The sequence below is a fragment of the Eurosta solidaginis genome, chromosome 2 (genome assembly GCF_040869045.1).
Source record: "Eurosta solidaginis isolate ZX-2024a chromosome 2, ASM4086904v1, whole genome shotgun sequence".
Lineage (NCBI taxonomy): Eukaryota > Metazoa > Arthropoda > Insecta > Diptera > Tephritidae > Eurosta > Eurosta solidaginis.
This window is the reverse complement of record NC_090320.1, coordinates 249,487,214-249,512,374: the sequence shown is the minus strand read 5'-3', so window position 1 is coordinate 249,512,374 and position 25,161 is coordinate 249,487,214. Positions and strand designations below refer to the sequence as shown.

Here is a 25,161-nt window from a genome sequence, read left to right as displayed (position 1 = left end):
TTTGAGGTTATACCAATTAAAAATTTTGTTTAAGATCATTACTTCTGCTAAAAGTACCACTTCGACTCTTCAAAATCGAGTTTTTGGAAATCTTGTTTTAATTCTGAGATATCGTCTTTTGAATTTACTAAGTTTGGCAAATTCCTCAATTTGTTGCAATGTTTATGAAAACCACAAAGACATCAATACAAACTAAATTTAGGGACGATTCCGAGCACGTTTTGTTTTGCTTATTTTCCGACAGGGTCGATAGTTGTTGAAGATTGGAACGTTTTTCCGTCATCCCTGGTCAAATATTGTTTAAAGACAAACCGTGTTCGGCGTTGTGCCATCTTCAGTGTCTTTTTTCGTTCTGACTTGTTGTTGTCGTTTGTTTTATATTTATAGTTCGTAGGTGCATGAGCAGGTATTGTCAAACTGGATGTTTGTGTATGTGGCTGCCATGTGTTAATCCAGCAACGTGAGAGGTTTTCACTGATCAACTTGTATAGTTAGCTGAGATAGGTAGAAGTCAGTTGTTGTCAGTGTTTTGTGTTTATTTGTTCATTGCGTGTTGCCTTATTTTAAACGGTTTTATTTAGCTTGACTCTGTGTACCGAGCGAGCGGCCGGCCGGCAGTTGTTTATGAATTTTGTAATTAAAATTTAAGTAACTTCCCGATAAGCTGCACGCTTGAAACTTGGAATATAGTTCAGAACCCGATGACAATGCAATAATAAGAAAAAAACTACGATATGTGGCGCATGGATCGAAATATTTCAAAAAATCGTATTTGTAGTCCGATTTGGCTCATATTTGGAACAAGTATCGATCTTTCGACTTAAACGCAAACGTCATTATAGCTGTGAAGTTGCATTTTATTTTTCTGTGTTTATTTTGCGAGTTTTAAATTATAGTATCTAAATTCTAATACTAGTTTGTAATAAAAATAAGTGCGAAAACCTAGAGTTCATTTTAATACAATTGGTTTGCTTTGAAAAGTTCAGATTTTGTGAATTTTAAAGTTTCTAATCAATTTCTTATTATTCATTTTGTGCACCTTTTCACCTTGCAATTGTTTTTGTGCGCACACTTTTTGTTTTTCTCGCTATTTAGCATTTACTGTCTTCGCAGCTGTTTGCGTCGCTTTTTAAGTGTCAAGTGACAGAGACTCTAAAACTGCTAGCTACCGCTAAGCTCCCAAACTTTCAGAGTTGCTTTATATATAACCTTTCCCATTCTCAGTGCTATTTCAATGGTTTTTTCTTTGTAATTTACAAACATATCTTTACCATTTCTATATTCTTATACTAGTCTATTTTCATTATTTTTCTATAGAAAATGACTTGCATTTTCAAAAACTGTCAGGTAAAAAGCGAATCCGAACGTTTTATCTCTTGCTGGGCTCGCCCATGGAAAGTGCGCGGGACTGACGGCTAGAGTTGTTGACACTGTCAATAATGGGAAGGAGAGGGAGTACGTTGGTCATGCACTAAAAGCAGATCAACTGAGGTTGACTTATTTAAACTGTTTAGACAAACACGAAATGCATTTTCTGAAATTGCTAAAGAGTTTTCCATAATCACGGAAAAGTTCAATCAATACAATAGCTTGTTCAAATCTTTCAAGTGTTTGGATGAGTTACCGCATTGTTTAAATAGAAATAAAGACAACCGCGATAATAAACAAAAACACTCTGAAGACTCACCTAACGCTTTGAATCTTAATCCTGCTCAGAACATTAATCTTCCGCAAGTGGAGCTCATAGACTTGGCTTCCCCTAATCCGCAAGCTGTGGTTCCATCCACTTCTAAGGCCGCGGAAAAAACCTTAGAGTCTCAAACTGTAACTTCTGAAACTGTAACTTCTCAATCTGTGACTTCTAATTCAGGAATACCGGCTAAGAAGCTGGTTGTAGTCCCACTCAAAAAATCGATTTTTGTATCTCGCTTTGACAAAGACACTTCCGTTGAGGATATCAAGTCTTATGTCACTTCGAAAATTAAGGCTGACGGCATGACGTTAAGAAAATTTAAATTTAATTACGAAAGAAACATTTCTTAATTTAGAATTGATGTCTACTCAAAAGATTTTGATAAACTTTTGGAGAGCGCATTTTGGCCGCCAGTGGCTTTTGTTCGCGAATTTGTGCATAAGACCATTGAGATTACTCAAAAAGTAGCAAAAATTTCTCCTCAAAGTTCCGATCCAAAAAACTTAATTTAACATCTTGCTTAAGCATTTACTATCAAAACGTTAGAAGTTTAAATACTAAATTAACTGACTAATATTTGAAACCCATTCACTGTAACTATAATATTATTACTTTTACCGAAACATGGCTGAAACCCAATGTTTTAAATTCTGAAATTTTTTGCGGTGAGTATCAGACCTATAGAAATGATCGCTTAAATAGGACCGGAGGTGGTGTCTTACTAGCTGTACATTCTTCAATTCCATCTGAAGATGCTAATTTAGCCGAAGTTGATTCCATCGAGTTTAAATGCATGCGAATCTTACTAGGCAGGGGTCATATTTACTTAGCCGTTTGCTATATTCCACCGTCTTCTGATCTATCAGTGTTATGCACCATATTTCACTGTTACAATCAGTTAATGCGACGATAAAGCCCACGGACTCAATGATTGTTTAAGGCGACTTTAACCTGCCACATATATCTTGGAATACCGTTATCACAATATTGTCCCCGTATCATCCAAGATGCATAACAATGACTTTTTGGATGGAATTACTGATCTTTGCCTTAATCAGATCAACTTTTTTCCGAAAAAGTATGGAAAATTCTTAGACTTAGCATTTGTTGACGACATTTCTAAATTCTCTATAAATCCATGTGAACCTCTTGTTTTGCCAGAAAACGTTTACCATCCTACTCTTGAGATAACTTACAAAATCATAAGCAACGAAGTCGGCTGTACTAACAAAACACTTCTCTTTTCCACATGTTTGATTTTTCCAAAACTAATTTCAACAATTTAAATAAAGAGCTTTCTGAGATAACGTGGCCTCGATATAAAGAGGATGTAGAGCAAAACGTTTTACATTTTAATAAAACCATTTATACTTTATTTGAAAAACATGTGCCCAAACGCACATGCTCGTACATTGAACCAGTGCAAGCCTGATTTACTAAAGATTTAAAAGCTTTAAAAAATAAGAAATCACGTTTATTCAAATTATATAAGAGAACCGGTTTACATTCTGATTATGTACAGTACGCTATTTTCCGTCATAAGTATTTTGAACTTAATAAAAAGTGTTATAAAGCTTACATATGTAATATTAAAAGAAACGTTATTTGAAACCTGAATTCTTTTTATGATTTTGTAAATTCTAAACGCAGAACTAACGGCTTTCCTTCTGCCATGAAGTTTAGAAATAGCATTTCCAGCGACGATCAAGAGATTGCAAACTTCTTCGCTCAATTCTTTCACTCTAATTACTCTGCTGTGGTTGATTCATCACCTACAAATTATCCGTATGAGCTCCATTCTAGTAACTCAATATATGCCCCACATTTGTTGCCTGAAGATGTTCTAATACATCTAAAGACCCTAAAAGAATTCTTCAAATACGGTCCAGATTTGATTCCAACATGTTTTCTTAAAAAATGTGCGGAATACATTTACCAGCCCCTTACTGAGGTTAAACCTCTCTTTAAAAATGGCATTTTCCCGACGACTTGGAAGGAATCTTTTTTTATCCCACTCCATAAAAAGGAAGAAAGTCGTCTAATGAAAACTATAGTGGAATAGCAAAGCTCTCCGCTATCCCTAAGCTTTTCGAAGCAATCATTACTAATCACCTTGCATTTTCGATTTCTACATTGATAGACAGTACTTAGAATGGCTTTTGTAGAGCAAAATCAACCACAACCAATTTGCTTGAATTTACAACTCACGTCTTTAATGGGTTTGGAAACAATCATCATACCGACGTTATATACACTGATTTCAGCAAAGCATTCGACAAAGTACGCCACTCATTACTTGTTTATAAACTCGAATTGCTTGGTTTTCAACCTGGCGTAACTCGCTCGATTTCCTCCTAACTTTGCGGTAGAACTCAAAGAGTCATTTTTAAAAACATTTGTTCGATAAAAGTGATTTTCCCTCCGGTGTGCCTCAGGGCAGCCATCTCGGTCCTATTCTGTTTTTGATCTTTATAAACGATGTTTCCACAACTATAAAATATTCTAAAATTTTAATGTATGCCGACGACGTAAAACTTTTTAAGTCATACGCGTCGGTTGATGAACGTTCTGTACTCCAGGCGGATTTAAATTGTTTAGTTATTTGGTGTAATGCAAATTTTATGCCATGTGTTTTTCACTTGGGAACCTACAGCCAGCTTCCTACACAATTAATGGCCAAACTCTGGAAAGCGTTGATGTTTTTGTCGACTTAGGAGTTACAATGAATTGCAAACTTAGTTTCAACCCTCATATTAATGCCACAGTCAATAAAGCGAGAGGAGTTTTAGCATTTGTGAAAAGATGGACAAAAGAGTTTAGTGATCCTTACGTTACAAAAGCCTTTTTACATCATTGGTGAGGCCGATATTAGAATATGGATCGATAATTTGGAATTCGCGTTATCAAGTTCATGTGGATAGACTAGAATCAATTCAAAAACAGTTTTTGCTTTTCGCCTTGAGAAATCTTAAATGGGTCTCTCCGTATAATCTTCCTCCTTACACTAATCGATTTAAACTAATAAATCTTCCTACCCTTGCAAGTCGTAGAGAAATGCTAGGTGTACTATTTATGGCTAGACTTTTAAATGGATCGATTTCAAGCCCATTTCTTTTGAACGAAGTAAACTTGAATGTCCCATGCCGAGTTTCAAGGCATTATAAACTTATAATTCTTAAACAATGCAGAAGCAATTTCCAACTACACGAACCTTTTGCATGTTTGTGTGAAGATTATAACTCTCACCCGAGAATAATTGATGTTTCGGACTCGCTCTTTGCCATAAAAAAGACGCTTCTATCTTCCCTTAATAATTAAAAAATTATATTTATACTTTTAATCTCATGCCTGACGAGAGGGGGGGGGGCTGAGGGGGTCATTACCACCGGGCCCGGGCTCTGGAGGGGCTCATGAATCTCAAAATGCTATCCAAGCTTTTTGCTTACAGAAAGTAAACAAAACACACCTTTAATCATCTTTCGTATATAGCAATCATTTTAAATTTTAACAAATTTTAAAAATCTCTTAACGCGTCTGCACCCCGCATAAGGTGTTGTTGGTTTTTGGCGTTGGATTTGTAGCATAAAGTTGAATACGTTTTCTGTTCCAGCAGAAAAATTCGGTATTATGCAAATTCTTATACATCGATATACATGTATGTATGTATGTAAAAACGTTGGCGATAACAGTTTTTTGAAAAAAAAAGCAGATATCTTTTGGGATTTGGGGAGTGTTTTGGTTGAAAAATTTACCCTTTCGCTATTTTTTTCCGCAGGCTCGAAAATTATTTTTTTGGGTATGCGTAGTGGAACTTTTTCTTCCTAAGCCCAAATCCTATCGAAAAATCGATGGCGCGATATCGGTTAATAAATCGACCCTGCCTATTACGTATGCATGTATACGCTTAAATATACTTTGTATATACAAATGCATATAAATACGTAAAAGATGGTAATTTTGATTTTGAGAATTCGTTCATTTTAGTATGGGGGCCCGGATTTTCTCTCGGCGGCCCTGTTTAATCTATTGTATTTTGTGAATCTATATTTCTCATTTCTCAGCTGATGAGCAGTGTTGCCAGGTTAGCCTTTTCGAGGCTAGATTTAGCCTTTATTTTTTTTTGCCTTTAGCCTCGAAATTTTGTGTTTAGCTTCGTGACTTTTTTCTAGCCTTTTTTACTCCGAATGTATTTTTAAAAATTTCTAAAATAAAATAATTTCAATAGTTCCCGTGAACACCTAATACCTAATAATTTGAGTTCTCTACAAAAGATTAATTCTTTTTCTGCTGAAAATTCGTTGAAAATTTCAAACCCAGATGTATTTTCTTACTTTGAAAAAGGAAGTATAGTTATTCTTCAAGTCAAATAGCATTAATAGAGCTGCAGTGGCGAAAACTTATAACTATACAATGGAAAAATGTACATTCCGCCATGGAATTTTGGTCGGGAGTCCGAGAACATAAAAATGCATTAAACGAACCTCATTTTTTAGAACTTATCGAATTCATATTTAGTTTTTTTAGTATTACCACTCAGTAACGCGGAGGTTGAAAGAGTTTTTAGTGGCATGAAAATTCTGAAAACTAAATTAAGGAACAAACTAAAAATTAAAATGCTTAATGCGCTGCTTAATATTAGATGCTCGTTAAAACGCTTATCTAAATGTTGTAATGACTTTGAAATTACCTATGATCTCATATATATGGTAAATAGCGAAACTTTATACCCAGACATAAGCTCTTCTGATTCTTCAGATGGGGAATATTTTATATAAATAATTAGTTTGTAATATTTTTTTTATGTATATACACATACTAGCAGACCCGTCAGACGTTGTTCTGCCCTAAATTTGGTCTATCTCCATACATTTTAATAAACTTTTTCCGTCTAACTCTGCCCCCCCCTCCCCCTCCTCACTTTTTCTTAATCCTTTTATTCACTCCTCCCTCCGTCTTTTCGCTTCATCTATCTCTATTTTCGTCTCACTCTATCTCTTTCTCAGTCTCCTCCTTCCGTCTTTTCTCTTCTCTAAAGTTTTTCCCATTCTTCTTCATCTCTTATTACCAGGCAAATCGAATAGGACGTATGTAAATAGTTATGTGGGTATTATTAATTAATGTCGTTATTTCGGCTTCGCATGCACATTTATCAGTTTTGCTAGGTTAATGCAACTAAATCGAATATCACAATGAAAATTACTTTAAAGCTCTCGGCAACAACTTTCATTTGATATCCATATTACACACACATTCTAGGGGTATCCGGGTCCAGGTTTTGCCCATATCTTGAGACCCTAGTCACCCAGCGGTATAAAAATTACTCTGTACTAAAGCACTCATCAACAGCTTCAATTTTATACCCATAATGTAAAAACACATCCTAGTGTTACCCTGTTGCATGTTTTGGCCTACATCTCGAGACCCTAGTTACACGCGGGTACGAAAAATACCCCGTATCAAAGTACTCATACACAGCTTACATTCGATACCCATATTGTACAAACATATCCCAGGATTACCCAGGTCCACATTTTGATCTCAAGACCCTATCCGGAACGGGATAAAATTAGCCTATGTCTGTCTCCTGGTTCTAAGCTACCCCTCCACCAATTTTCAGCCAAATATGTTCATCCGTTACTTCCTCTTCAATCACTCTTTTTCTATTAAAAAAAAGCGCATCAAAATCCGTTGCGTATTTTTAAAGGTTAAAGCATTCAAAGAGACATAGGGACAGAAAAAGCGACTTTGTTTTATACTATGTAGTGATGTACATCCCTACATACCTATAAACTTACGCCCGAAGTTAAATAACGCAGCGAATGCTATATATGTACGTATGTATGTGTCGCATCAAGCCTCACTCAAAAGCAATTAGCGGGGACAAAAATGTCACAGTTGATAAAAATGTTACTTTTGTTTAAACAATTTGGCTGATATAAGAAAGGAATCAAGTATTTTTTTTGTGCAAATCGAAGGTAAATATTTTAAAGTTTTACTGAAAAGTAGAATTTTTTAAATCCATCCATCCGTTTATGAGATATAGCTGTGTAAACAAAAATTTTATGATTTTTTACTACATTTTGGCAATTTCCCACGCCCCTATAATATATATCTTCAAATTATATTAACTGTACCATCTCACGTAGCTAAGCTTTCAAATGCAACAAACCGTTTTAAAATCGGAGCATTCTGTGTGAAGTTATGCGCATACATGGCATTTAGCGACTTTATTTTATAAGATTTATAAGATAGATGCAATCATTTAAAGTAATTCCATGTGCTAGTCAAAGAAAATGTGCCTGATATGTTTTGAAACAGGAAGTTATGCTTAAGTTATGTTTATAAGTATTTATTTACAAATGTGTAAACTAAAATATAAAAAAAATTTTATGAATTAACCAAAAAATTTCTGGCCTTTTTTAGCTTCTTTTTTTTCTAAATTTAGCCTTTTCTAACCTTTTTTTTTTGCCAATCTAGCTTCTTTGTTTTGCATCACCTGACAACACTGCTGATGAGTTTCTCTGTAGCTGAGCGGTTTTAGATCTCGGCGCTTAAGAAGTCACTGCCTCTCAAAGACTCGGTCACAAAAAAATTATAAATAACACATAAATAGAATTAGGATAAAAAAAAAAAAAAAAAGTATGTATGAGTTAAAAATAAACACAAAAACAAAATTAGCCTGGTTTCATCGGACAGTGCGCTGCCACAACGTCCGAGAAAAAAAAATACTTTGGAGTTCGAGAAGGGACAAGCCTACGTGGCGCCGAGTCGAGTAAAGTCTTTGGAAAGATTATGTATTGAGGATTTATATTGTAAAAAATTGTCAGGAAAGAGTCTTTGTAATCAGCGCGTTAGGGGGTCAGAATATACCCGCGGCAGGTATGCCTGTCGTAAGAGGCGACTAAAATACCGGATTCAAGTGGCTGTGTAGCGCAACCCTTGGGGTTGCTAGCGCAATATATAGCTTCTTCAAACCCAATTGTCAACCTCACCTATCCGTGGCGAATCCTGTTTCAATAACAGACGAGGCTCTGGCGACCCCAAGCTCCTCATGGAACTTGAAGGGTGGGGAGGGAGGGGATGGCCTGAATGTTTAATGTGGCCACATAAATCGTTCCCGAAATGGTCGGGGCTAGCAACTTAATGGTACTGTGGTACCGGAGCGTCCGGATCTGTATCCGGCAAAGGACCATCACATCGATAACACTCCCCAAAGCCTTCGGGGAGCAACGTTATCTCTACAACAACAACAACAACAACAACAACAGTCCTTGTAATAATGAGTCACTAAATGAACTAAATAGAACGAGAAATAATAGGCAATTAAATAAAGACTAAAAACTAAATAAACGCTTTCAGTTATTTGTCTGATCAACGCCCTAGATTGATGAGGAGTGTGATGACTAGTGCCTAGGACCTAACTTAGTATTATTATTACTTCATGTAAGTATTGTTGTCATTAAAACCGTTTAACTTACAAAAATTTTTTAATTATTTTATTTGTTAATAAGTTTTAAAGTTTCAAATATTGTGTCGGAAATTGTGTTTGTCTGTTCGTTTATCATTCTATCGCCGAATGTTTCGTGTTTGTAGATCTCTATGTTTTCGAGTACGTTCAGACGTCGGCTTTTTTGTTGTACGATATACCATCACTGCTTTAGTGAACATTTATTTTCGACCATGTGATTCACAAAATTGGACTCTGGTACGATGGTTGAATTCTGTGTTTTTCTGTTGCTATCCCTAATGTGCTCCCTAAACCTCGTTTTTATTTGATGTCCTGTTTGTCCTGTGTAACTGTGTTGGCATTCGTAGGTGAGCTGAATACACCATAGCTGGTAAACTGATCCTTCGAATTACTGTTAACTCTTAGTTTTTGCCATAATTTTGTCCATGTTTTTAACGATGTGCTAATGTTGTATTTTTAAAAAAGTTTGCCAGGTTACCCTTTTAGTATATGCATTTGTCGTCCAAGTATTTGTACTTTCCTTTCATTTTTCTATTTTGTTCATCATGATTTCGTCTGAGTTTATTGACTAGTGCCTTTTTATATCCGTTATTTGTAGCAATATTATATTTTACTCCAAGCTTTCTCTTATATACTTCATGTGCAGAAGATGTTCTTTCAAGCTTATGTACCAAATTTTTGTTCGAGGTGTAAAATTGTATTTTGTCGGAGGCCGTTGGCTTTCTATATATGTATGTCGTAGTTAAATCTATTGACAATTTTATCAATACATAACGTGAGGTCTAATTAGTTGATTCCTCCGTCTTTTCGATTTCCATTTTGTATTTTAAGTTTTCATGTAGCTTTTTGAGGTACTAGCTCTTCCTTTCCTTATAAATTGCTAAAACACAGATGATGTCATCCTCGACACGCCTAATTTGGGTGTCAATTCCTGTATGGACTTTTTTCCAGGTTTTTGCATGAACGCTTTCATAAGATTTGCTGATGTCGGGTCTCCCATTCCAAGCCCGTTTGTTTGTCCATATATTTTATTATTGAACTGAGCAGAGTTTTGATATAAAGTGTTTCTGAGCGTTCTCGAGATTTGCATAATTTTAGGCTTGTCTTTGCTATTGTTGGGTTAACTATGCCCAATGTCGCAGATAGTGTTATTAATGAGTACAGATCTTTTATGTCAAAATTATTAGTTTTTTTTTGTTAGTTATTTCGTATTCGTTCCTTAGTTCTAGGTTCCCGGGATTGAACTTGCAGATCCCGAAAATCGTGGTAGTCAAAAAATACAAAAAATTATCACCCCTAATGCAAATAGCATGAAGTCCGGCAATGTTGTTGATTATGTTAATTTCACAACTACTTTTTTGCAAGTGGATCACAGAAACTTCCTGTATGTTGATAAATACGAATGTTGAAATTTAAAATTTTTTTTTTTTTTTTTGTTTTTTGTTTTTCTTTATGTCGGTAGTTAACTTACAAATCACGTTTATAGGAACATTGTAGTCCTCAAAATTCGACTATTCAACTTTGTGTTGACTTCATCTTCATGCAGTTGACGATACATCAAAGTCTAAGTGACTCAAGGCGTGTATATCCTTCCTTGCAAACAAAAAAAAGCATATAAAAACTACTTCTAACAATGACGAATCTAATTTTGAGTTGGCGTTTGTTGACAGCTAAGCTGAATTGCAAAAATATAAAATGACATTTTCTAAGATAACATCAAAACATGATAACCAAAAATGTATGGTTTATGGACGCTTTTAATTTACTCAAGTCGCACCTTTCTAATTATGCAACTTTAAATTATAATAGTATTGCATAAATTAGAGTGCAAGACAGTGAAGGTGCGGCATATTTCTAAGTAAAATCATCGGTAATAAATTTTTAATGACTAATCACATTTTTATTGAATTAATTACCAGCATTCATAAAAAAACTAAAAACTTTATCCAAACTACCTTGTGAAGTTGTCTTAGGGCCAGATTATATATGACGCTGCAACACTTTAAGTCGCAGTCAGCCACATTCAATCACCACTATATATAATACCAAACATTTCATAAAGGCATTCAGGTTTCCAGTCAATCACTGAAGTTAATGAATGCTCTTATATGATAAGAATTTTGGTTCATGAATGACTCGTTGCGTTATACATAGGTAATTTGCCCCTTAATGGCATCATCTCTCTGAACTGTCTCTTAACCGCTTCGACGATTTTGACAGTTGTTTAGTAAGTCACGTCAACAGTGCTTTGCGGTAACTGGCACCAGTTGGGAACATTGAGAGAGAGAGAACAACTTAGTGGTGGTGCCCATTCTTCTGCTACCAGATCTAATTGTGGATTGGGATACGATATTTAATGTAATTTGTCGATACGGTACTCATATTAAGAATCCCTCTACAAGTACCGGGTACCCGATAGTTTCGAATCAAAGCAAAGCAAGGATTCTGAATTGAATTAGATCTCAATAAATGTTTGTATTAAATAGATACATGTTGCAATAAGGCCGGATTTACAAAGAACGCTCTGCCAAGAACTTAAAGTTTGAAATAAGAGCTTAAGGTTTTCCATTGTCCTTGAACTACCTGGCATCTAGAGAGGACTTTTTCAATCTGAAGTTTTCTCATCATTATCTATTTCACCTTTTGTAGATAATAGGGATATGCTTTCCTGTTTGTTGCCCATTGTTTTGAAAAAGCTTGGCCTTCCTACACAATCTGAAAGTGATATTCGCATATTACTTATGTTAGGTTAGGTGGTAGCTGCTCTGGTAGGGGAAGCTCACTTGGATAGCATGAAGGTCCATTGTGATACCACATAAAATAACGGTGACGTAAACTATAGCTATCAAGATAGTCATTCCGACTTCAACCTTGGATAAATCCTCCGGAGATCCAAATCAGTCGCGACCGAAATACTTTCGCCTAGTTCTGTCAAACAATCATGTTTAAAGTGGCTGAATGATTCCACCTCATCATTCCACATACAACTGCAGCATGATGGAGTTTACAGTATATTGAGACGTACCGAATGATGTCCCTTTGGACAGTGCCCTGTCAAATCCCCAATGACCATTGATTGATGAGCCTTAGTGAACCCAATTATTTCGGCAGACCTTCTACCATCCATTTCTGGCCAAACGATCTTAATAACCTGCAAAAGGCAGTGTCCCCCCAACGCTAGCTGAGCTGACTTCAGGCCCATCTATGCAGGAGCAGAGCAAAGATGGCCAGCGGAACCCCGGAATCCCTACAGCCACCTTTTTCCGGTTCAATTGTACTGATGCGGGCTAAGAGATCCACTTAACAGCTGCCTGGAATATCCTTATGTATAGATTAAGTATGTATTTTATTTATACAAATCATAAATGCCATTAAATATCACTCTTCCAGTTATTAAGAATCCTTTCTCATTGCATTACTTACTTACATAACTTCCATACCAGAAAAGTGATTATGTGAGCTCGTGTTTTGGTTTTAGCCACTTGCATTGGTCAAGCCTCTAGAACGCTCCTTAATATTTTCAATTTCTCACTTTGGTTTGGCAATGCTTGCGCCATGCAATAAATGCATAAAATTTGACCCTGAATCGTTTTTTATTACCGGATATTAAGTGGCAAAAATTTACTAATGAAAAGTGTAATGGGTTGGTCGAATTTGCTAATATTGGTATACTGAATAGTCTTTACCACATTTTAATTTTAGTAATTTGAAGCTCAAATAACTCTCCTACGTCAGAATTCAAATACACCAAAAGAAATGAAGATAGTAAAACAAAAAATCGGGTTTGTTGTAGTTGCATTAACAGTTATTAAGTAAAATTGATCGAATTATGGTTAACACAACGGAGTTCTTGTCAAGACTACAAACTTGTTTGGTTATTTCAACAGAAAAAAACTGTTTGTTTCAAGTTAACAATATTCTGTAAAAATTACAGATTTCTATCAAACTAACTGATAGAGTTTTCTTTTCTGAAAATAATGTCACATTGGTTTTTCTCAGCTCTATCGTGAGTTTGTAAGTTCCTTTCACAAAATATTTTCCAATAGATAAGAAAATTACCTACAAATGGAGTCATTTCGCATAGCTCCAGGTGACCTAGTCCAAAAGTTGGAATTTAAGGCTGCAACATGGAGGTAAAATTTTTTTCAGAAAAGAGAACACCATGATTTTTCCGTTAAAACAGAAATTTCTGCAATATCAACAGCCATTGTTATATTTTAACAAATTTCATTGATATTTTCGTATTAAAGTGTTAATAATAATTGTTAATTAACACACCAGAGCTAGGCGGCCACCGTGGTGTGATGGTAGCGTGGTATGCCACCGAAAATCCTGGGGTCAAGGCATGGACAAATTTTTTATTTGTATATTTTTTAACAGAGTTGTGGCTTACATTTGATTAACTTTTTTTTGTTGTTTCGACAACATTATCGATTATTTTTCGATAATAAACGGACAAATCGTCCATTAAAATCGATTTATTCAAATATTTTTTTATACTCAGTTGAGCAGAGCTCACAAAGTATATTAACTTTGATTGGATAACGGTTGGTTGTACAGGTATAAAGGAATCGAGAAAGATATAGACTTCCATATATCAAAATCATCAGTATCGAAAAAAATTTGACTGAGCCATGTCCGTCCGTCCGTCTGTCCGTTAACACGATAACTTGAGTAAATTTTGAGTATCTTGATGAAATTTGGTATGTAGGTTCTTGGGCACTCATCTCAGATCGCTATTTAAATGAACGATATCGGACTATAACCACGCCCACTTTTTCGAACTTATGACGCAGAATAGAAAATTAGTAAAATTTTCGACGATGGGCGTGGCACCGCCCACTTTTAAAAAAAGGTAATTTAAAAGTTTTGCAAGCTGTAATTTGGCAGTCGTTGAAGATATCATGATGAAATTTGGCAGGAACGTTACTTCTATTACTATATGTATGCTTAATAAAAATTAGCAAAATCGGAGAACGACCGCGCCCACTTAAAAAAATTTTTTTTTAATTTTTAAAGTCAAATTTTAACAAAAAATTTAAAATCTTTACAGTATATAAGTAAATTATGTCAACATTCGACTCCAGTAATGATATGGTGCAGTACAAAACTAAAATAAAAGAAAATTTCAAAATGGGCGGGGCTCCGCCCTTTTTCATTTAATTTGTCTAGGATACTTTTAATGCCATAAGTCGAATTAGAATTTACCAATCTTTGTGAAATTTGGTAGGGGCTTAGATTCTAGGACGACAACTGTTTTCTGTGAAAAAGGGCAAATCGGTTGAAGCCGCGCCCAGTTTTTATACACAGTCGACAGTCTGTCCTTCCGCTCGCCCGTTAACACAACAACTTCATTAAAAGTCGATATATCTTTACTAAACTCAGTCCACGTATTTATCTGAACTCACTTTGTAATGGTGTAAAAAATGGCCGAAATACGACTACGACCACGCCCACTTTTTCGTTATCGAAAGTTACGAAAAATGAAAAAAATGCCATAATTCTATACCAAATACGAAAAAAGGGATGAAACATGGTAATTGGATTAGTTTATGACGCAAAATATAACTTTAGAAAAAAACTTTGCAAAATGGGTGTGACACCTACCATACTAAGTAGAAGAAAATGAAAAAGTTCTGCGGGGCGAAATCAAAAGCCCTTGGACTCTTGGCAGGAATAATGTTCGTGATATTACATATATAAATAAATTAGCCGTACCCGACAGATGATGTTCTGGGTCACCCTGGTCCACATTTTGGTCAATATCTCGAAAACTCCTTCACATATACAACTACCACCACTCCCTTTTAAAATACTCATTAACATCTTTCATTTGATACCCATATTCTACAAACGAATTCTAGCGTCACCCCTAGTCCACCTTTATGGCGATATCTTGAAAAGGCGTCCACCTATAGAACTAAGGCCCACTCCCTCTTAAAATGCTCAGTAACACCTTTCGTTTGATGCCCATATCGTACAAACACATTCTAGAGTCACCCCTGACCGACCCTAATGACGATATCTCGAAAAGGCGTCCACTTATAGACCTCATGTCCACTCCCTCTTAAAATGCTCAGTAACAACTTTCGTTTGATACCCATATCGTACAAACATTCTAGAGTCACCCTTGGTCCACCTTTATGGCGATATCTCGAAAAGGCGTTCACCTATAGAACTAAGGATTACTCCCTTTTAAAATACTCATTACCATGTTTCATTTGATACCCATATCATACAAATACATTCTACAGTTTCCCCTAGCCCACCCTAATGGCGATATTTCGAAAAGGCGTCCACCTATAGACCTAATGCCCACTCCCTCTTAAAATGCTCAGTAACACTTTTCGTTTGATACCCATATCGTACAAACACATTCTAGAGACACCCCTGGTCCACCCTAATGGCGATATCTCGAAAAGGCGTCCACCTATAGACCTAATGCCCACTCCCTCATAAAATGCTCAGTAACACCTTTCATTTGATTCCCATATCGTACAAACACATTCTAGAGACACCCCTGGTCCACCTTTATGGCGATATCTCGAAACGGCGTCCACCTATGGAACTAAGGATCACTCCTTTTAAAAATACTCATTAACAGCTTTCATTTGATACCCATATCGTACAAACAAATTCTAGAGTCAGCCCTGGTCCACCTTTATGGCGATATCCCTAAATGGCGTCCATCCATAGAACTATGGCCTACTCTCTCTTAAAATACTCTTTATTACCTTCCATTTGATACACATGTCATACAACCACATTCCAGGGTTACCCTAGGTTCATTTTCCTACATGGTGATTTTCCTTATTTTGTCTCCATAGCTCTCAACTGAGTATGTAATGTTCGGTTACACCCGAACTTAGCCTTCCTTACTTGCTTTTTTTTTAATTATACTCAGTTGAGCAGAGCTCACAGAGTATATTAAGTTTGGATTGGATAACGGTTGGTTGTACATATATAAAGGAATCGAGATAGATATAGACTTCCATATATCAAAATAATCAGGATCCAAAAAAAATTTGATTGAGCCATGTCCGTCCGTCCGTCCGTCCGTCCGTTAACACGATAACTTGAGTAAATTTTGAGGTATCTTGATGAAATTTGGTATGTAGGTTCCTGAGCACTCATCTCAGATCGCTATTTAAAATGAACGATATCGGACTATAACCACGCCCACTTTTTCGATATCGAATATTTCGAAAAACCGAAAAATGCGATAATTCATTGCCAAAGGCGGTTAAAGCGATGAAACTTGGTAGATGGGTTAACGTTATGACGCAGAATAGAAAATTAGTAAGATTTTGGACAATGGGCGTGGCACCGCCCACTTTTACAAGAAGGTAATTTAAAAGTTTTGCAAGCTGTAATTTGGCAGTCGTTGAAGATATCATGATGAAATTTGGCGGGAACGTTACTACTATTACTATATATGTGCTGAATAAAAATTAGCAAAATTGGATGAAGAACACGCCCACTTTTTAAAAAAAATTTTTTTAAATTCAAATTTTAACAAAAAATTTAATATCTTTACTGTATATAAGTAAATTAAGTCAAAATTCAACTCCAGTAATGATATGATGCAACAAAATACAAAAATAAAAGAAAATTTCAAAATAGGCGTGGCTCCGCCCATTTTCATTTAGTGTGTCTAGAATACTTTTAATGCCATAAGTCGAACAAAAATTTACCAATCCTTTTGAAATTTGGTAGGAGCATAGATTCTATGACGTTAACTGTTCTCTGTGAAAATGGGCGAAATCGGTGGAAGCCACGCCCAGTTTTTATACACAGTCCACCGTCTGTCCTTCCGCTCGGCCGTTAACACAATAACTTGAGCAAAAACCGATATATCTTTACTAAACTTAGCCCACGTACTTATCTGAACTAACTTTATCTTGGTATAAAAAATGGCCGAAATCCGACCATAACCACGCCCACTTTATCGATATCGAAAATTACGAAAAATTAAAAAAATGCCATAACTCTATACCAAATACGAAAAAAGGGATGAAACATTGTAACTGGATTGGTTTATTGACGAAAAATATAACTTTGGAAAAAACTTTGTAAAATGGGTGTGACACCTACCATATTAAGTAGAAGAAAATGAAAAAGTTCTACAAGGCGAAATCAACAGCCCTTGGAATCTTGGCAGGAATACTGTTAGTGTTATTGAATATATAAATAAATTAGCAGTACCCGACAGATGATTTTCTGGATCACCTGATCCACATTTGGTCGATATCGCGAGAACGCCTTCACATAAACATCTAAAGGCCACTCGCTTTTAAAACCCTCATTAATACCTTTAATTTGATATCCATATCGTACAAACACATTCTAGAGTCAACCCTGGCCCACCCTAATGGCGATATCTCGAAAAGGCGTCCACCTATAGACCTAATGCCCACTCCCTCTTAAAATGCTCAGTAACACCTTTCGTTTGATACCCATATCGTAAAAACATTCTACAGTCAGCCCTGGCCCACCCTAATGGCGATATCTCGAAAAGGCGTCCACCTATAGACCTAATGGCCACTCCCTCTTAAAATGCTCAGTAACACCTTTCCTTTGATACCCATATCGTACAAACATTCTAGAGTCACCCCTGGCCCACCCTAATGGCGATATCTCGAAAAGGCGTCCACCTATAGACCTAATGCCCACTCCCTCTTAAAATGCTCAGTAACACCTTTCGTTTGATACCCATATCGTACAAACATTCTAGAGTCACCCCTGGCCCACCCTAATGGCGATATCTCGAAAAGGCGTCCACCTATAGACCTAATGCCCACTGCCTCTTAAAATGCTCAGTAACACCTTTCGTTTGATACCCATATCGTACAAACATTCTAGAGTCACCCTTGGTCAACCTTTATGGCGATATCTCGAAAAGGCGTCCACCTATAGAACTGAGGATTACTCCCTTTTAAAATACTCATTACCACCTTTCATTTGATACCCATATCGTACAAACGCATTCTAGAGTCACCCTGGCCCACCCTAATGGCGATATCTCGAAAAGGCGCCCACCTATAGACCTAATGCCCACTTTCTCTTAAAATGCTCAGTAACACCTTTCGTTTGATACCCATATCGTACAAACATTCTAGAGTCACCCCTGGCCCACCCTAATGGCGATATCTCGAAAAGGCGTCCACCTATAGACCTAGTGCCCACTCCCTCTTAAAATGCTCAGTAACACCTTTCGTTTGATACCCATATCGTACAAACATTCTAGAGTCACCCTTGGTCCACCCTTATGGCGATATCTCGAAAAGGCGTCCACCTAGAACTAAGGATTGCTCCCTTTTAAAATACTCATTACCACCTTTCATTTGATACCCATATCGTACAAACACATTCCAGAGTCACCCTTGGCCCACCCTAATGGCGATATCTCGAAAAGGCGTCCACCTATGGACCTAATGCCCACTCCCTCTTAAAATGCTCAGTAACACCTTTCGTTTGATACCCATATCGTACAAACACATTCTAGAGTCACCCCTGGCCCACCCTAATGGCGACATTTCGAAAAGGCGTCCACCTATAGACCTAATGCCCACTCCCTCTTAAAACGCTCAGTAACACCTTTCATTTGATTCCCATATCGTACAACTAGAGACACCCCTGGTCCACCTTTATGGCGATATCTCGAAACGGCGTCCACCTAGGGAACTAAGGATCACTCCTTTTCAAAATACTCATTAACAGCTTTCATTTGATACCCATATCGTACAAACATATTCTAGAGTCACCCCTGGTCCACCTTTATGGGGATTTCTCGAAAAGGCGTTCACCTATAGAACTAAAGCCCATGCCCTTTTAAAATACTCATTATCACCTTTCATTTGCTACCCATATCGTACAAACACATTCTAGAGTCAGCCCTGGTCCACCTTTATGGCGATATCCCTAAATGGCGTCCATCCATAGAACTATGGCCTACTCTCTCTTAAAATACTCTTTAATACCTTCCATTAGATACACATGTCATACACCCACATTCCAGGGTTACCCTAGGTTCATTTTCCTACATGGTGATTTTCCTTATTTTGTCTCCATAGCTCTCAACTGAGTATGTAATGTTCGGTTACACCCGAACTTAGCCTTCCTTACTTGTTTTTATTTATTTTTTGTTTTTTTTTTTATTTTAGCCTTTTTAGTTTATTTTAATATTATTATTATTATTATTTATTTCATTTGTTTATTCTATTTTTTTATTTTTTTATTTTTCTTTTTTTATTTTATTTATTTTTATTTAATTTTATTTTATTTTATTGAATTTATTTAAATTTATTTTAATTTATTTACTGTAATTTAATTTTATTTTATTTGACTTTAATTCATTTCATTTCATTTTATTTTATTTTACTTTATTTTATTTTATTTTGTTTGTTTTATTTAATTTTGTTTTATCTTATTTTAGTTCATTTTATTTAACTTTAACTTACTTTTGCTTAAATTAAATTAATTTTATTTTTTTCTGATTTATTTTAATTAATAAAGCATAATTCTGTTTTTATTTTTTAAATTTTTTTTTCATTTAATTTTATTTCATATTATTCTAATTTATTTTACTTTATTCTATTTTATTTTATTTTATTTTATTTTATTTTATTTTATTCTGTTTTATTTTATTTTATTTTATTTTGTTTTATCTTATTCACTTTATTTAATTTTAATTTATTTTTTCTTAAATTAAATTTTTTTTATTTATTTTGCTTTATTTTAATTAATAGAGCATAATTTTATTTTTACTTTATTTTATTTTATTTCATTTCATTTTATTTTATTTTTATTTATTTTATTATATTTTATTTTGTTTTATATTATTTTAGTTCATTTTAGTTGAATTTGATTTACTTATTTTATGCTGTTTTATTTTAATTAAATAAGCTTAGTTTTATTTTATTTTTTTATTTGAAATTATTAAGCTTTATTTTCTTTTATTTGATTATATTTAGTTCATAATTTAAATAAATAAAAAAAATAAATGTAAGGCGCGATAACCTCCGAAGAGATCTAAGGCCGAGCTTCTCTTCCAATTTGCGTCGTGCTCCTCTTGATTTTCCCTACAAATTGGCCGGACGGGACCTACATGTTTTATGCCGACTCCGAACGGCATCTGCAAAGCAGATGAGTTTTCACTGAGAGCTTTTCATGGCAGAAATACACCCGGAGTGCTTGCCAAACACTGCCGAGGGGCGACCCCGCTTAGAAAAATTTTCTTCTAATTGAAAAATCTTATTTCTAAAATTTTGATGTTGCTTTGCCCGGGAGTTGAACCCAGGGCATACGGTGTGATAGGCGGAGCACGCTACCCATCACACCACGGTGGCTGCATAATTTAGCATATCCAAAAAAGTAAAAATACAAACCTGATCTCTTCGGACGATGAGTTACTTACTTATGGAAGGGCCGTCTAATCAGATGCGTTTCCCCATCGTAATGTTTCTCACGGGCAGCCTTAACATTTGTGCGACAGCCATGCGCAAGGTTTATTCGTTGCGGTCTCGCTAACGTCTGAAAGGTGGAGAATAAGAATATGTGTGAGGCAAGACCAATGTTCTACAATCTACATACATCCTCCATATTGCCTACCACTTACGAAAACTTCTCTTGCTCTTTCGAACACATCCTTTGCTTACACCTTCCGCTTACACTAAGGATTCCTCCATACCGTGAGCCAAGATATTTACACATCAAAAATGGGTGGTAAATTATTTAATTTTTTATCTAAGAGGATCCCTAATGAAATTTGTGAGAAAATTTTAAATGGCCTTAACAAGGAAATTTGACCAAAGAGTGCGAAACTATTTTCAGGTTCATCCAACACTGCGTCCAAAAAAATGCTATTGCAAAATGAAATTAACGGCGTAACTAACTTTCTTAAGCTTTGTATAATCAATTAGTTGGAAAAAACTGAAATTTTAACGTGATTGCAATATTTTTTTATGGATTTCGCTTTCACTTGTAAACTCCTCTTTCACGCTTCTATTTTGTTTTTCAATTACAGGACAACTACAATGTACTACATATAGCGTCAATGTTTTCACGTGAGGATGTCGTCAAATTGTTGCTTATTAAACGAGGCGTAGATCCATATTCTACGGGTGGTGTAAGTATTTAAAAATTTATAGTTCAAAAACACTTTCTTTATATAGCATGATACACTGTCAAAAAAATTTATTTATAAAAATGTGTGCGCAATAGCATGTCCATGATAAAAACAAAAGTGAGTAATATTACATGAACCTGCATACTTTCGCTTGAAGAATATTTGAGTTGAGTCAAGTGTATATTATAAAAAGTTAATGAAGTCGAAGTAATGCACACAGCACATGCGTATACATATATATTTTTGTAAACAAATATTTGTAAGCATTTTTTTTAATTCCTATGCTCATAAACTTAAAGGTCAAGTTACATTGCTGCACATGCTACTACTTAAGTGAGTCATCTACATTGGAGCAACAGCTCAAGAATAAAGTCAACTGCATGCAAAACTTTTTGACGTCTAAAAGGCAAACCATAATTGCATACGTATGTTTGCATGTGTATGTGTGATACATAAAATTTGCTATTAAACGCCTTAAATTTTTCTTTGGGTCTTTGAAACTCCTTCTAACACCAATATGGCGTGCAGCTTTTGCTTACTTGACCGCCTTTCTTGGAATTGCCTAATTGCAATAGCATTCATGAAGGTCAAATATGAATCTTGAATATTGAGGGATTTTCCATATTACAAATTACTACGAATAAAGCCGGAGACATTGGTGCTTTATCGGTAACCGCATCGGTAACCTTATAACAGCTGATTCGACCAACCTTATGAGAATCAATGTAATCGATTATTGGTGCCGCTAAGGTCGTAACCGTATCGTAGCCAGCCAATTGGGTTTTGGTTTACCGTGGTAACGATAAACAGCTGATTACGTTAGGGATACGACTACAGCGATACGACAAACGGCACCAATGACTACAGCTTAAAAGCAAAGGATACGTAAATATGTCTTCAATAACTTTAATAATTAATAGTTTTGTTACTTATACGCAGTGGTGGGTTGCTGGGGCCAAGCGTGGAAATTAAAATTTTTTTGTGACAGAGTCTTATATCTCCAGAATGCGTACGAATAATTCTATGTTTAGAGGCATTTTAAACATTTTCTGAAAGGAATCATTGTGTACAAAACAAGTTTGACATCTTTTCTGCCTGCCTGAGAAGATGACATCGTTTTGACAGGATGTTCAATATGACGATGAATAAGGTCGGCTATCTTCACCGTATGATAGAAAGAGATACAGGATGAGACCATGATAAATAAAAAAAAAAAAAATGTAAGGCGCGATAACCTCCGAAGAGATCTAAGGCCGAGCTTCTCTTCCAATTTGCGTCGTGCTCCTCTTGATTTTCCCTACAAATTGGCCGGACGGGACCTACATGTTTTATGCCGACTCCGAACGGCATCTGCAAGGCAGATGAGTTTTCACTGAGAGCTTTTCATGGCATAAATACACCCGGAGCGCTTGCCAAACACTGCCGAGGGGCGACCCCGCTTAGAAAAATTTTCTTCTAATTTAAAAACCTTATTTCTAAAATTTTTGATGTTGCTTTGCCCGGGGTGCGAACCCAGGGCATACGGTGTGGGAGGCGGAACACGCTACCATCACACCACGGCGGCCGCCGACCATGATGCGACCATGATAGTCACCTTAAAATCAGTTGATCAGCTTTGTTATTGTGACGTCTAGGCTGATGTTACCACACAATGAAAGGAATCAGGCCGAAACTAGACGATTCCGAGCTAGTAGGGCTGGTAACTTAACGAAAATGTTTCATGAAAATTAATTTAGTGTAATCCAAGCACTGTCTAAGCTTTAGAATATGAGGAGACAAGAAGGAGAATATTTTTGCGAAATTATATGAAATAACAGAAAGGGTAGAAGTTGTATGTAAATTCAAAAGCTGAGGAAGAAAGGAGAGTATTTCAAACTGTTTCGGAATAACATTATTTCCACCATAATGAAGCTCAAAGAAGAAACAGGTTTCTTGCTAAGACAGAATTAGGAGTGTCCTGGTACTTTTAGACGACGGGGGGATTGTCAGCTTCTTAGCAAAAGACCCGGCGGTACTCCTGCGTGGTAAAGAGGCCTTGATTATGCTGTTCAAGGGTCAAACATAACCTGGACTACGAACAGGAAGGAAACTGCTGTAGTAGGATTATAAAGTAACCCATTCTGTGGAGATAATACCACAATGGTGTTAGAGATTCTGATTGTTCCCGGCCTTCAACAAGAAGTTTACCTGGTGATAAAATGTTGGCAGGCATTCAGTTTGAGTGTTTAAGTCTGCAATTGTGAATTCAAGTGCTATGAGTGTGGTAAAACTCTTGCTGTGGAAGGTGATCCGCCTTTTTATACAGTCCAACACGATACCACTGCGGAGAGCAAAATATGTTAGAGTGTGCCAAATTCCTATACTTCGCGTTAATAAAGTTAGGCCGGGCATATAAGGAGGAACACATCATTGGGGTAATCGACGAGAATCTGCTGAAGCAGCAACGTCACTAACCAAGCTCACCCACAATCTAGAAGATAAGAAACGCTAAATTGAACCTTATGCTGAGCATGGGCATCAACAAGAAAATCAACAGCAGTTGGCATCCGCCGGTAGATATCACTCGTAATAAGAGGCACCAAACCCCGTATTTTCTTAGATGCCCTAAAGAGGATAGGAAGATTCCATCTGACAAGCCTCATCCTTCTCCCTCTAGTTATCTTCACGGTTATCTCTTCCCATCACACATATTTCTCTTTTCTTCCGAACTCACATATTAAAAAATTAACCCTCTTTTTCATGTATTTGTTGTTGTTGTTGTAGAAGTGTTTCACTCCATTCATTGGTGAGACCACTCACAAATTGTCATCGATATCCTCTAATGGAAGTCCGAGGAAACTCCTCAAACAGATGTTGGGATACCCAGGTTTCTAAGTATTTAACATAAACTTTTGGGTAGTACTCTCGCCTCACTGTATAGATGATATTCTGTGGACATAAGGAGACAACACATAGCATTTGTTAAAGCGCAGTGTGTTGAAAGGCCTGTAGTTTCTTCCAGTGTGTATGCTTTGGAATCAGCGAGCATATTGGGGATGCGTATCGTGCAAGCACCCAGTCAATTGTTTTGTAAGTAGTTATGAGCGTTTTTTTATTTTTATTTACCCCAAGTGCTTTCATGTAGTTGTGTGTCAGGGCGCTGGTGAAATACACCACCCAAGACTACGAGCCTGAGATACAAGCATACCCGCTTGCCGCCGTTGTTAGCCATCCAAACAGTCGGCCACGTAAAATATATTATTTTTAAGCCTCAAACGAATAATATCGAATATGTAAAAATTTAAACATTGATATTTAATTTGACATCGTAATCAGAATTAGTTCAAACCCATAAAATGTATCAAAAATTGATCTGGTTTGGCTTTAACGCCTACTAAATCTGAGGCTTACATATATACAGAAACGAACTGTAAGTTAGCAGTGGCGATTTTAAGTTTTTAAGAGTTTTGAAGCTGAAACACGCAAACCAGTCTCAAAAACGTTTTCGAAAATTTTGAGCCGTCGTGAAGGTTTTACGGAAATATCCAACTTTTCATTTCGAATTCTTTGAAGCTTTTTAGTAAAAAATTTTATAACCCAACCTATTTTATTTTAACAAAGCTTAAATTATAGGTCTCTCGAATTTGTATTGATTTTTGACAATTATTTTTCCGAAGAGCAAAGCAGATTTCTCCCATTAAAAAAAATCGTTCACACTTTGTATGTAGGAAAACCTAAAACACCTTTCGGAAAGAAGTTTTGAAAAATCAATACGAATTTTGAAAGACCTGTAACTTGTATTTTGTTAGAATAAAATTTATTGGGGTTAAAAACAGCAAACTCAAAAAAATGTAGATAAAAAGATGATAAAAAAATTTTAAGGACTACCTTTAT

General features: G+C 36.0%; 1 protein-coding gene across 3 annotated transcripts in view; it reads left to right on the top strand.

The window, feature by feature from the left end:
- nompC (no mechanoreceptor potential C) overlaps positions 1 to 25,161 on the top strand; it is a 154,233-nt gene that overhangs the window by 40,255 nt on the left and 88,817 nt on the right. For all 3 annotated transcript variants that reach the window (XM_067767561.1, XM_067767560.1, XM_067767562.1), the window contains exon 3: positions 21,187 to 21,288. In XM_067767561.1, coding sequence (XP_067623662.1) covers positions 21,187 to 21,288 — 102 coding nt within the window. The remainder of the gene's footprint in view (positions 1 to 21,186; positions 21,289 to 25,161) is intronic.